This window comes from Aythya ferina, assembly GCF_964211825.1.
Source record: "Aythya ferina genome assembly, chromosome: 1".
In the NCBI taxonomy this organism is placed as follows: Eukaryota; Metazoa; Chordata; class Aves; order Anseriformes; family Anatidae; genus Aythya; species Aythya ferina.
This window is the reverse complement of record NC_140296.1, coordinates 191,658,373-191,672,718: the sequence shown is the minus strand read 5'-3', so window position 1 is coordinate 191,672,718 and position 14,346 is coordinate 191,658,373. Positions and strand designations below refer to the sequence as shown.

The 14,346-nt window shown below is 44.2% G+C and overlaps 1 protein-coding gene across 3 annotated transcripts in view; it reads left to right on the top strand.

Moving 5' to 3' along the window:
• SLC2A13 (solute carrier family 2 member 13) overlaps positions 1-14,346 on the top strand; it is a 163,154-nt gene that overhangs the window by 145,631 nt on the left and 3,177 nt on the right. Inside the window, exons 8-11 of one of the 3 annotated variants that reach the window (XM_084506750.1) lie at positions 3,274-3,395; positions 3,528-3,680; positions 4,825-4,953; positions 7,473-11,154. In XM_084506750.1, the coding sequence (XP_084362876.1) occupies positions 3,274-3,395; positions 3,528-3,680; positions 4,825-4,953; positions 7,473-7,492 (424 nt within the window). In that variant the 3' untranslated portion in view covers positions 7,493-11,154. Of the gene's footprint in view, positions 1-3,273; positions 3,396-3,527; positions 3,681-4,824; positions 11,155-14,346 lie in introns of those variants that run through there. The other 2 variants (XM_084506749.1, XM_084506748.1) reach the window with 2 other exon arrangements.

The following is a 14,346-nucleotide window of genomic DNA, read 5'->3' as shown; positions in this document are numbered from 1 at the left end:
TGTGACTGTGAAACCAAATATATAGTGCATATAATGTAGAAATCTGCTGCTGTTCTGATTTATTTCCAGTCAGTAGAATTGTTCACATCAATTGTCAGAAAGTTGGGTTTTCACTAATTATGACAGATGAGCTTCTTAAATCGTCTGGGGAAAATACATAATGAAAGAAATTCATGGTAAAGATTTTCAACGTAATTCTGTCGTGTTTTCACTTTGGCAGTAATTTCAGAGGAAATGATGTGGTCTTTCTTCACAGTTTGTACTAATTACCCAGAACATTTTATTTACACACTCCTTGGGGTGGTACCTGACTGCATAATTTCATGTGTGAGTTCTTTACATGGAGTTTTCTGTGTGCTTTTCAGCTGGTGAAGAGATCAGTAGCTTCTTGACTGCTTTCTATCATAGATGCTCCCTTAATACAGAACCAAATTCAGAATTTTATCTGATATTATACAGCCATTATTAATGTATTTGTTAGCAAAATAATAGCAGTTGTAGGACTGCTAGTGCAGCAAGAATTAGCACAGTGACAGTGCCTAAGTAAATCCTTAGACATGTAGTCTTGGCGATGTACTATTTTTCTACATATCCAGAACTACAAAACTCCAGCAAATGCAGATATCTTTGCTTTTATTCCGTGTACCATCCTATTTTGCTACCAAAGGATAAGCAAAGCAGAGAAGCTTATTGCTGCAAGGTTTCTGTTAAATCTAGTCTTCAGTGCTATTTTTCCTGTTTCAATGTCCTGAATCTGCTTTCTTGCAACTGAATTTCCTCTCAGTTGCTGTCAGACAGCAGAGAAGTCAGTGGCTTCAGCAATAGGAGGCTTTAGAGACATCTGTTTTTCCTTTATGTACTTTGTGTTCCACTTTGTCGAAAGTAGGACACATCTGGGAGAGGTAGTGGGGGAAAGAAACATCCAGACCTCCCTGCGGTTGTGTCCGTATGAATCAGCAGGTTGGTTTGCACTGACAGAGATGGATGCAAGATAATAAACCAAGTATGTCTTTGTTTACAGCAACATTTGAGAGAAAGCGTGAGTCTCTTCTCTGAGGAGCTGCCGATCTGGCTGGACCAACTGGAGAAACCAATTTCAGCATCAAGACATTTTAAAATGCTAATCAGCTTGTATTCATTACCAAACACCTGCAAATGAAATTAGAGTACCAGCAAAGAAGCAAATGTGCAGTTGTACAAATGTGTGACATTGAGCAATCCCGTGGTTTCACAGTGGTGCAGATACAGAGCAGGCCAGGATGGAAGGCGGCAATGCCATCTCCAGGGGTTAAGTAATTAATCTTGCAGACATTGTTTTCTTAATGTGTAAGGAATTGCTGGCTTAAACAGAGGAATAGTTCTCCAGCACAGTTCAGTCTTCTGTATCTGAGACATGGCGCAAAAGTGATTTAAGCCATCTGTGATGAGAGAAATGTAGGGCAGTATTGAAGTGTCAGGTGGACGCCAACAGGGAGTGATCCCGGCCTAGCTGTCATAACATAAAAGAGACGCCAAGCTAAGCTGTGAAAGCGCAAAGTGACATAAGAAAGAACCTGGGGCAATACAGAGAAGCACAATGAAGAAATAACAAGGCTGGCAGTTGTACTTTTGGCTGAGAGATAGTGAAAATATCAGATTTGGCAGCTGCCAGCATCTTAGGCTGCTGAGTGATCTGGTGGCCAGGTGGCAGCTGAGGCCACGGGCCTGTTGTACTCGGGTTTGAGGGACATCTTTTGAGGGGTATTTGGTTGAACTCTGTTGTCCATGTATTACTCACCCCCAAACTGTATCTGTGTGTGTTGAATGAGATAATTGCAAGGGTTTGTCTGTGGTTTTGGACATGGATTTTTTCCAGGATTTCTTGGTTTAACCTCCCTTTTAAGTGTATTTGAATTCTGGATTTCCAGCTGTCCTGAAACTGGGTTTAGGACTTCATAGTGCTGTTCTGCTTTAAATGTTGTTTTATGGGTACATTCGTGCCAACATGAGCATGGTTTCTGCCCCAGAACACGTGGTGGGTTGGCCACCAGTGCTCACTAGCATGAGCTCAGCCTGGGGCCAGCTGGTTGTTGCAGAACAGAAAAGTTGGAGAGGAAATGTTTGGTTGGAACTTGCTTTTGAAAGTCAACTGCAGTGGTCGGTCCCCTGAAGCATTTCAGGGTGTCTTTGCTCCCCCATCTCACTTTTCATTGTCCAGCTATCATTTATCACCCATTGCAGGCTTCATTCCAGTTTTTGTGCAGATGAGAGGGTATATCCTTCACATACATACTCAGCTAATCTGGAAATTGTAGTCCAGGCAGATGTTCAGCACTCTGTGATTTCTGCTCCTCAAGTAAATAACATGGTTTGCATATGAAAGGGAGGTGTCTGCCTAAGTCTGCTCTCCCAGAAGTGCGCATTTTTTCAGAGGTAGCAATTGATGTGATTGCAGCTGAAGTTTCTCTAGTTACAGCAATAACTTGTCCATTTAGACAAATGCTAATTTTCAAAACTGAGATTTATAACAAAAAGATTAAGTTGCAAGTATCCCTTTAAAATATAATATATTGTTAGCAGTCAGATGAAAATACATGATTTTATATCTATTCCTAGAAATATGCAATTTCTGCATAGTCCTGGCAATGAAATCACTTTTTCTTTTAGTAGCTCAGGCACTGTTTACTTCTGTTTATTCTCCTTTTTACTTTCTAGTTAGAAATACTGCCGCCTTCTTAATTATTTCACTGTGAAGAAAAAAAAGTTTATTTCTCTTTTCTGTACAACTTCACTTGGCTGTGGCACACTCCATAGACTTTACTCGTTACACCCACCATGCACTGCGTACAGCTCGTCAGTGACTAACGGTGACTAACTTTCATTTGACCTAAATTCTTGCATCTTGAGCTCAAAGTCCTGCTGCTGCAGCTCTTGCTGCGCTGTGTGATACTCATGTGAACAGCCTCATTGGCTTTGGTATGACTGCTGGCTTAGTAAAGACGATGCATTTGAAGGAGTACATACAGGTCAAATGTTTAAATTCAGGAGTGTGCTACTGGGTGCTCTCCCTAAGGCCACACAATCAAGCACAATGTTATCTGTAAGGCACAGGAAAAAGTACATTTCTGAATGTAGTATTTGGCTCAAAAGTTCTTGATAAAACAGGGTGGAGCTTTGCTCTCTTAATTTCACACTTGTCAGCTTTTCATACAATGTTATGTGCCATGTTTATTTTGAGATGTCATCTATTTCCCTGAAAATTCTTTAATACTGGATCTTACTGTTATTTTTCAGGTGTTCCAATGAAACTGTATTCAAAAAGGAAGATTTGTTTTGGGCATACAATTTCTGCCCCACTCCGTACTCTTGGACAGCACTTCTGGGCCTTATTTTGTACTTGATTTTCTTTGCACCTGGTAAGCAAACATTTGTTTTTGCGCATAAGTGTAAAAAATTATAAAGGTAAAATGTCAAATGGTGAGGCTACGCATTAAACTTGCTCTTCAGTCCAGCCATTAAGTTGAGGTTGATCTTTCTTTAATTCTTAGGGATGGGTCCCATGCCCTGGACTGTCAATTCTGAAATCTACCCACTTTGGGCTAGAAGTACAGGAAACGCGTGCTCATCTGGAGTCAACTGGGTTTTCAACGTGCTCGTGTCACTGACCTTTCTGCATACAGCTGAATATCTGACATACTATGGTAAGAAACAGTGTGTGTCCATGGGTGCTGTGCTGGCACTGGTGCATAGATTTTCTTCTGTTTGGGTTCTGGGACTCAAAGTTGTTTTTGCAGTAAAATTCCAACTGTGAACGCAGTGTTCTCAGCTAACTGTGGTCTAGTAAAACCAGAGACCTGATATGACCTGCCTGGAGTTTGATCCTGCTTTCATAAGAAACATTTCTTTCTGTTCTTGAAGGAAAATCTAGAAAGTTGCATAAAGCAGAGAAGCTGGAAAAAAAAAATACATTTTGGCTTGGTGAAAAATGCTGTCTTCCACTTAAAAAGACAGCATCAGCAATTTTCCATTTCGCGATGGCATCCAAGGCCATTATTAGATGGTCCTTGCAGAAACAGCCGTGTAGCTGAAGATGCTATCGTCCTGCTCCCAGCTGTTGATTAAGTCCTGTCTGCTGAAGCCTGTGGAGAGATAGTCAGATTACTGCTCAGCCACTCCAGTACGAGTCATTTAAATTACATTAAGTTGCTACTGAGTTTTTGTGCCCTTCATAACATTACTAGTGCAGAGCCTTTCAGCAGCACTTGTCATTCCTTAGAGTCTTTGGTCTGGAAACAAATGGCAGGTAAATGTTTCTTGGTCCTTCAGTCCTTTCTCTGTCCCTCTGGTTGAGGTGGGTAGCAGGGGGGGATGAGCTCTTTCTCACTGCCAGTTTTCTTTGCAGAGGAATTATAAGTAATAATTAGATGTCAGAGTCACAAACATTGTTTTAATCCTGTTTCTTTTTTGCTGAAACTTCTCATCTTTGGCAGTTGTCTTAGTGATTCCTTTGCTGTTAAGAATAACTAAGAAAGTTCTTGTCTTCCATATCTGCTTTTTTTATTGGCTATGCACTAGTTGCTGTTTATCTTAACAGCAGAATGACTTGCCAAAAAAAGGACGAGTCTTCTCTTCCATATTAAATTAAATTGCTTTTGTTAATTGTTGCAGTGATGTAGTAAAGCAGTCTTCTACACCCACAGCCAAGCAGCTCGTGGTGTCCCCCCCTTTGCTCTTACATGCCCCTTTGATATCCACAGCCTGCTGCTTCTGCCGTTCCCCTGCGCGGAGGCAGAGGAGGGGATGGGATGTTCTGTAACTGACTGTGCGTACTGTTTTACATTGCAGGAGCCTTCTTCCTCTACGCAGGGTTTGCCGGCTTGGGACTCGTTTTCATCTATGGCTGCCTTCCTGAGACTAAAGGGAAAAAACTAGAGGAAATTGAATCTTTGTTTGAAAACAGGCTATGTACATGTGGTATGTCAGATTCTGATGAAGGGAGGTATATTGAGTATATTCGGGTGAAGGGAAGTAATTACCATCTTTCTGACAATGATGCTTCTGATGTGGAATAATTTTCAGCTGCTGATGTATTTAATCATTTAAAAGCCTTCTGGGGGAAAAGCAGCTCTCTGGTGACCTCACTGCCCTGCTTCTGGTCTGGTTCTCCTTTCTACTGTCTAGTTAAAAATGCCTTCATGTTCAAAAATGCTCCGTTTGGGAGGAAATCAATATGCTCATGTTTTCTTGATAACAAAAAGCAATGGCTTCCAACAGAGACTAAATTCCACGATTATATAAATCAACCAAGTGTGTGCAATCCCACACCATCACAAGGTATTTCGTACAGTGCACTGTACCAGGTGAATATAGAAGGCTATATAGGTGATCGGTGGTTGTCCTTATCTTCAATACTGACAAAAATTAAAATCATGCAGTAGCTAATCAGAAAGTAGCCAACATCTGTCCGATCCCCATCCCATAGCAGCCTAGCAAATAGCTCTGCTATGTAACACAACGAATGATGCTGCTGTAATGGTAACCATTTAAAAGGTTTATCTGATCATGAAACTACAAATATCTGATGTGTCTATCAGAGGGAACATTGCCCAAATTTACCCCAACAGAATTGCGTTTGTGTTCATTTGAGATAACGAGTAGAGAGCCATAGTCACCTAGGCGGTGTCTAACTAGGGTGGCATTGAGGCTGTGTTATCCCAGGCCGTCTGGCCACTGCTGCTCTTTGAGGACACACTACGATTAGTAGTTGGTGTTTGTGAGATACACTGCCAAAAATAACATCCCAGTAGCAGGAAAACAGAGCTAAGCATGTGGCCGCGTGTACAAATGAGCTGGTGCATATTGCTATGGACAACACAGAGGCTGCAGTTAGTTGGAAATGAACGATTTTTGTTTTCCTTTTTCGCATTTGAACATTTGGGTTTGTGCCTAGTTTTGAACACAAAATTTCATGAGCTAAAAGATATAGAAGGAGGGGAGAGGTTTTCTGCTGCAAAATGCACAGTGGTCATCCCTCCTGTGCCTTTTGCTCATGAATAATCATATTGCCTTCAGTTTATCTTCATATATGCAGAGTAAGTGAATCCCAGCACATTTTTCCTTCAAATGCCCTTAGTCAACCAGTGTCTTGCTGGATCTAAAGAAAAATATTCGTGTTGGGCAGAAGCCTACATCTCATATTAATTGCCTTACTGAAGCATTGCAAAACTGTCAAGAAAATGTCAGGCACAAAAATCAACTTGGCTGCCTTTAGCATGGTAATGAAAATATTAATGGCATTTTATTCACCTGCCATGATTGCTTGCCTTGGCAAATTGAATTTTATGCAGCTACATAAAAATACTGTTTTTTTCCTTCTCCTGTTTCCTTTCACTGCTTTAATTCTTCAGAGATGTGAGTTTGAAAGCATCGAAAACTCAAATTTTTATCTTTGAAACATTTGCTTCATGAAAGAATGTGGAAAGCTTCCTCTGCCTGTGGGCTGCTCCCCATTTATTTGGTAAAAATACCTTTATTTTTATTTTTTTTAAGATTAAATTGTTGGGTTCTCTAGCTTTTATAGATATGTTTTGTGCACTTTTTAAGGTTGAAAAATATTTTGAGGGTAGGAGTACTGTCAAAATGAAACTGGACATTTGTTACTAAGTTATTTTTATTGGGTAATCTGTGGGGTTTCATTGTAATGATGAAGTCTGACACTACACTATCTGATCTTATACGGGGGGGTTTCTTACTCGAATTATTGAATTTCAGTGATTGGATATATTTTGGGTTAATTTCTTTTTTACTTCGTTTATCACAGAAGTATTTTTAGAAAGAGAACATTTTAGAGCATCCTTCTGTAACTTGACTGGGAAAAAAAGGGGAAAGCAGAGCAGGCAGGGGGAACTGCAAATGAGTCGTTGCGAGGAGCTGACTGACCTTGAGCCTCCCTCCCCTTGGTGGCGAGGGGGCTGCACTTCGAAGCCCTCGATCTTCCCTCTCCCATAAGCGCACAGTGCTTCGCGCCTTGCATGCACTCTTCAGAGCCTCCACCGAAGGTGCAGTACCTAACAGGAGGAAAGGGGTGCTTGGCACAGACAAAAAAAAAAAAATCAGGGTGAATTCAGGGTGAAAACCCATGTGCTGGAAGACCCTTCTTCAGAGCAGTTTTATTGTCCAGAACAGCACGTGAAGAGGTGTTTAACGCCCGCCCTGTGCTCACCTGGTGCCCTACACAGAGACAGATTTCAGTGGGCCTTTACTGGCATTTCAGAAGAGGGCCTTACAGCTCTGATCCCCCCAAACGACCCCACGCCTCACGCTGCAGGTCCCTTGGTGGAAGTGGTTTGCGCTCCTGGTTCCAGCGCTTACCCCCTGCTCAGCTGTGCTCATGTCCACAGGCAGAGGAAACCACAGCATTTCCGTGGCATAACCGAAACAAAGTCCCCATAAAGATCGCTGGCACAAGATCAGCCTCTTTTTATTTCTTTCAGGCAGTGCTGGGGCTTTCTAGCAGCAGCAGACCATCTTTCTTTGCCAGCATTGTTCCACAGATGTTCTCAAAAGTAGCATGGGATTGTGTGCGGCGCTAGGCTCATTTTCTCACACCAAATCAGTCTCACTGGAAGCAGTTTTCTGAAATTTTGCATCCCGTGCCCTTTTTCTGGAGGCAAAGCGATCGAAACACAACCATTTTGTTCATCACCAGTTGCTACTGGTTATGAGGGTGCAAAAAATATCGGCTTCTTTGCTGTCACCCGTTTCCCACCTGCAAAGAGTTGGGTTAAAGTCTTCCTCCTAGGGTTGTGTCCTGGTTTTGGCTAGTTCCAGCAACTAGGAAGAAAATTAACTCCATCCCAGCCAAAAGCAGGACAACAAAGGTTGCTTTACACAAAGAAAACATTCCACACCTTAGAAATACCCAACCTGGCACCAAGCATTATGTATCATAAAAATGAGGTCAAATACTTGAAATTAATCTTACACAATTAGGGTTTTATTTTTAGAATCTGTGAACATTTATAATGTATGGAGAAAATTAAATAAATGTTTCTATTTTGCAAAGATTTTTTATATTTGTGCATATTTTAAGTTTTAAGAGATTTTGCTAGGGGTAGACGTAGTAACATTCCAGACAAAAGAATAAAAAGCTGAATAATTTCTTAAATTTATGAAGTAGCATAAATAGTGTGTCTAAGCACAATATCATTCTATTGAAAGCTTTCTGCAGAAGATGTGAAATGGTTTCTTCACAAGGACTGCACATTTCATTCAGGTATTCTGTGCATCAGGAGTGCTAGCTTAATGATGCTGGTAGAGCTTTGCATGAATCCCGTCTTGGTTGCGCACAGCAATTTGAGATATTTTAGTAGTTCTGATTCTTTACAGGTTTTGGCCTAAGAGGAGCATAAAAGAAACAATTCCTGATGCACTTCTAATCTTTTAAAATTTAATTCACCTATACTAGTTTATTAACCATGTTAAATCGTTAAGTGTTGGGGTGGGCGGTGAGGTAATTTACAACTAGTTTCTTCCCCTTGTCGCTTTGTTGATCAAAATCAGGCTTTAAAAGGCGGAACAAACCTGTTTTGAAAATAAACATAAAACAAATCAAGCCCCTAGGACTCATTCGGAGGGCTGAAGTTGCACTATTGCATGCGCCTCAGATTGCTCCCAAACTTTTGAAACCCAGCGAGCTGCAGTGACAGCCCCGTCAGACATCTTGTGACAAGAGAGGATACGTCCTAAGGAGCGTTGTTCCAGTGCTGATTTATTTTTGTGAGAGTTGGAAAAAGCAGCATTTCACCAGAGTGGGAGTTAGGGTGGGGAGCGGGGAAGGAAGAAATGATGCATTGACAGCTCCACAAAGTCATGTTTGAGTAGGGACGGGTGCCAGAGCCGAAAGGAGCCGTCGGTGACCTCCCTCCTGTGAGGCAGAAGGACCAGGGGACCCAGAGGTGGGGCCTGGAGAGCAGGTGCTCAGCACAGGTGGTCCTGTGGATGGGAATGGGGATGGGCAGACCAAGGGGAGGAAGGGGGTGAGGACATGGCAATAGAGTTTGCAAAGCTAATGCTTAGTTTCCTTTGTGAAATCTCTTTTGCCCTTTCAAGTCCTCCGATTGGGCCTCAGGAGAAGGTTTGATGTTGAGGGCAGCTGCAAGGCCCCAGCCCTGAGCGAGGGTCTTCCCTTTGGACACGAGGGTGTTGGGTGCCATTCCACGGGCTAATTAAAGCTAGACCATGTGCTCCTCAGCTTTATACCCAACTTCCCATGTCTCAATGTTAACACTACACCAACATGGTCGTCTGGGAAGTCTACTTGGACTTGCCGAAGAGGCTCTGTTAGCCAAACATTGCTAGGCAAGGAAGGGGCAGAGTCTTTGTTGTACAGAGGTCTCAGAGTAGAAATAAAGACAGAAGAGCGGGTTCTGCGAAGCACTTTAAAGAGTAAGATATCTGTGCACTTTTTCAGAGGTAGTCAAGCTAACCAAAACCCATTCCTCTGCATTGGGAAGAAAATAGAGCTTTGTGTACCAGGCCAGAAGCAGATAATTCCACAATATGTGCTTTATGGCAAAATGTGTTTTTATTGCGGGTAACATTTACAGCTTACATGTAGCTGCTGCCTATCAAGTGACTCGATTGTTCTCTGGATTTTAACAAGTCACATTTTTGTGCAAAAATCTTAGTGGTTTTCTATCGATCTTCATCGCCTTGTGTACAGTACAGTTAAGCATAATCCACAAAGTGGTCTAGGTTGTGGCAGTGTTAAAAACGTCAGCACAGTAAAATCTAGGTGAACATTGTTAAAGAAATATTGTTGTTTGTGATACTGGGGGTAAAAACTCCTTAAAGGCAACTATATTATAGATTTTAAAAGTCTGAAAAAAAATGGCAGTTCTTATCTATTTTGTGTATGTTTTCATATAGAGGAGGAGTTTTTTATGTGCCAATAACCATCACTGTAGTGTTTTGTAAATGGGTGTTAATGGTGTTCCAGAGTTCTGTATATGAGCATATACTTTAGCCACGATGACCTGTTAGTGTGAACCAGCGGCATGTTTTTAATCTTATCCATGCCTCTCCTTGGAGGCGTTCACTTGTCAGCTTCAGTAGAGCTCATGCACACCAGGGGAAGCTGGACCAGAATTAGGCCTCAAGAACCCAGAGATCACCCAGATCCCTCACGTTGTTCCTACTCGGTGTGTTACATCTGAATGACCTGGTTTGTGTAATTATAAAGCTTCAACTATGGTTCAGTTACACTCTTCAGTCCTGCTAAGATACAATTTTTCAAAATTTGGTTTTCCATTTCATCGCATTTGTATAAATAAGGGGAGCGCTGATGAATTACGAATAATGTCCATGTATTTCTAAAGGAAACAGTTTAACGTCAGCGTTAAAGTAAAGGCAAATTTCTCTTGCTGCCTTAAACATTACACAGACTTCGGAGAGGACTGAATGTATGACTTCTGCAGGAGAAACTTCATCTGGCAGGTGGGATGCTCGGCAGGGAAAGAAGTGCCGTGTTTCTGTGGTGCTGGGGCTCCAGCCTCACCTTACACCGCAGCTCCTGCCTAGCACATGCCTGCCATCTGTGTGATGTTAAGTATTTGAGTAGTACCCATGAAATTGTTAGAATTATTATTCTTGAAATTCTTCATGTGCTCGGGTGTCCTGCTGGTCCGGGGCATAGCTGGGAATTGGCACGAGTCGTGTGTCTGCTTTTCATCTGGAATCTCACAACCCTACAAAAGCATCAACCGGATCTTTCTGCAGCAAATTCCATTCAAGGTTTTTGGGGACATTATTGGAGATCAAATTGATAGAAATAAATACTTTTGTGTTCAGTAATAACATGCATATGGTGCCATCAGGACACATGGTATGGTGTTCAGTACAAAACAGGTTTTGGAAAAACTAATTGTCAGGTTGTCCAAGTTATTTCTTAACAATGTCGAGCGTGCCATTTCCTTTTGCAACCAGTCAAGCCTATAATGTATGAAAGTGTTGTACATTTTCTGAAACTTCAGTGATGTATGATTATTTAATTGACTTCTCTTCTGATTGCTTTAATGAAGTTTGGTCTTTACATAAAAGTAAATATCTTCAAAGAATTGTCAGTGCCAGAAGTGTAAATGAACAAAATAAAAGGTGAGATACTTAATTACAGAATCTTTCTCAATGCTTTATTTGTGTGGGTACTCAGGTCACCTTTTAGAGATGGAAAACGGCATTGCCCAGAAAAATGAGCTAAAACAGGCTATGGGCTTGCCTGAGATAAGTGAAGGAGAAGAATAATTTTCAATATGATTGGTGTAGTCTTAAATAATATGTTTTAAGCCAGAGAGAGACTGGCACACCGGGACGGAGTTGCTAAAGGCTGTAATTAACCACAGCTCACACTGAGCGGCAGATGACAAGTACCAAGGTGAAGGATGACCAGGGAAATGGGGTTTATGCACTTCTTTGAAAAGCCTTCTGTGGCCTTTCACAGGCACGGGTGGCCCAAGTGTCTCCTTAACACACCACTGGAACAGCAAACTCCAGCATGGGGCTGGGGCTGGAGGGGGCTCTGCTCACTACTACCGCATCCTGACATCCACCAACAGGGGTTCAGTGTCCTCTACCCAAACACAAAGCAGTTTTCTGGCAGCAGTTTGTGCATTCAGACTTGATTACCAATGGGGGAAAGGGCAGAAACAGATTGTTTCTAGCTCTGTGTGTTTTATTAAGAAAATTGAGTGAAGACCCTCGTGGGAGATCCTCTAGATGAAGTGGAAATGGGTCCTGCTCCTCCCTGCTGTGTCCACCCACTATTGAGCCCTTGGGAAGTTCAGCATCACCCCTGACAAAGCTGTGTGGCCTTTTGGTCCCTTGCAGAGGGCTCCCCACCCCTGGTGGGGAGATGGAGGCACAAGGAGAGCACTGGGCAGGCCGCTATCGGTGCTGGATCTTATCTCCGGGACGGGGAGAGGAGGCTAATCAGTTACTCTGACAGGTTATGTTTTTAGGTTTCTGGCCGATAGTGCTTGTAAAGGTGACGGATGGCTGCTGTTCAGATTATTTGTCACCAAAACCACACATTGCTTTGTGGGGTAATGAAAAGCTGGTGGCCCTGCTGTCAAACACTCTGGTTTTTGCTTCCTTCATGCCGGCTACTCTCACAAAGCAATTACTGATAGATCTAATCCTGCTGACGTGATTCTAGGCTGATCTGCATCCAGCAGCACTTGCTCCCAAATTTTTGTCAGCTTTTTAGGATCTGGCCCCTGGACATCACAGCTGGGTGCTTCCACATCTGCACCAAGGCCACCCCCCGGGTGCTGTGAGGCCTTTGCTGCGGGCCTGGCACCATGGGCCTGCTTTGGGGCTGCTGCAGGTGGGAGGAAGCACCAGCAGGAATTAAAGACGGTGAAACGTAACAACCCTGCCTTGCTGATCGTGGTGGTGGCCAGCGCAGTGGCGCTGAGCTGTTTGGAGAGAGATCTTGGTGACTGCCCCCCAGCACCATCCCTCCAGCTGCCCCACAGCCCCCTGAGGGCTCCCCGTGGTAGGGATGAGAGGGCTCCAGAGGTCAGGATTTGGTTTGGTTAGTTGTTTTTTTAGGACACATTTGGGTCTGGGTTTCAGGAGGATACAAGCAGCCATTTGCTTGGCACACAAGCGAGCCCTTTGACTTAGCTAGCACACTGATCTGGGGGACGTTGATACCCCCTGGAAGTGCTAACAGAATCCGTAATGCTGAAAAATCAAAGCAGGGCATCTCACGCGGCTCTGTAAGATGTGCAGGGTAGGCATGGAGAAAGAAGTCCTGCATTCAGCAGCCCTGTCACGCGTTCAGACCAGCACCATGCGGGGTGCGTTTCGTCACAACAACAGGGCCAGGTGGCTGCCCCCACAGCAGGGCGAGGCTTTTCCAGCCCCCGGGGAATCCAGGTGTGAGAAGGACAAACGAATGCCCCCTTCCAGCAAAGCACTGAGCCACGTGCCCGTCCCCGGTGGAAATTTGGGTCGGGGAGATCCAAGTCTGAGGGAGTGAGGAGCATTTTGGGGCCCATCAGGGCTGGAGGTGCAGGAGCAGGCTGAAGGGGCTGGGTTAGTGGAGATGAAGCCCTGATGTGAAACTGAGACCGGCTCAGGTTGCCGAGGAAACGAGGGTGGAAAGAGCAGATCCCAAACAGGGGCTGGAGGAAGGAAGCAGGTGGGGAAGGAAGTGGGGTGGGGGCTACAAGGGAAGGCCGGCAGTGTGACAGCACGGGGACACGGCGCCATGGAGAATATGTGGCTCCCCCCTTCTTTCTCCATCACAGCCCCCAGCTCTCAGGCTGTAGGGACAGCAGGGACAGGGCAGCGTGGGGCTGGGGTGCAGCTGCCACCACACCGCGGCACACAGAGGTTTGCCAGAGCCCAGGAGGGGCGGATCGAAGGCATCGGAGCCTTGTAGTCCCTGCATTAGCTCCCTGTGCTGCCTCCTCCATGCAGTAATCAGGTTTCCTTTTCAATCTCCTTCTGATAAACAGATTGAACAGGCTAAATCTCTCTGTACCGTGTGTTTTTATCTAGACTTCAGATTTTCATAAGCTTGTTCTTCTCCATTTATTTTATTCTCTCTTTTTGTTTTTTTTTTTTTTTTTTTTTTTTTTTTGACATTTTTTGGGCACGGCAGCATTTGGTCAGCGCTTAATCTCCCAAAGCCACACACATACAGAGGATTGCCCCTGGCTTCCCCTTTGCACCGGGACAGGGAGGGCCCTCAGCACCCCATGCCAGCCCTGCCAGCACCTCCAGCCATCCTCCTGCACAGCAGTGAGTGTGTTTTGGTGCATTTTGTTTAAATGGAGCCAAACATTATCATTTGCTCATAGCCTGTTTCCATGTTGCCACTTGCTTGGCATCACAACAGAAGAGGAGGTTCCTTGTCAGCCCCACAACGTGTCACCCTGCTAACACAAGATGACTTCTCCATCCCCAAAGTGGCCGGCAGCGGGTGGCCTCATCCCTGCTGGGAAGTGATGCTCTGGAGTAAGCCTTGCTGCTAAATTGGTGCTTGGTTTAATCTTTTCACTGCAGGATGGCATCAACCCCCATCTGAGTGCTGTCCTGTTTTGTCCAGGATGTCTGATGTGACAGCGTGCCCCATTCCCGGGCTGCCACAAGACATGGCTGCAGCCAGAGCCACTCTCTGATGCCACACAGCTTCTTCCGCACTGTCCTCTGGCCTTTGGGGTACCTTTGGGGCAGGGGGAGGTGGCTGCAGAGTTGGGCTGGCACCGGCATCCCTTCAGCTCTCCTCTCACAGGCAGGGACCAAGGCTAGGAGTGGTGGGAAGGAATTAAGGGCAAGCAAAGTTTTCATAAGCTGGGT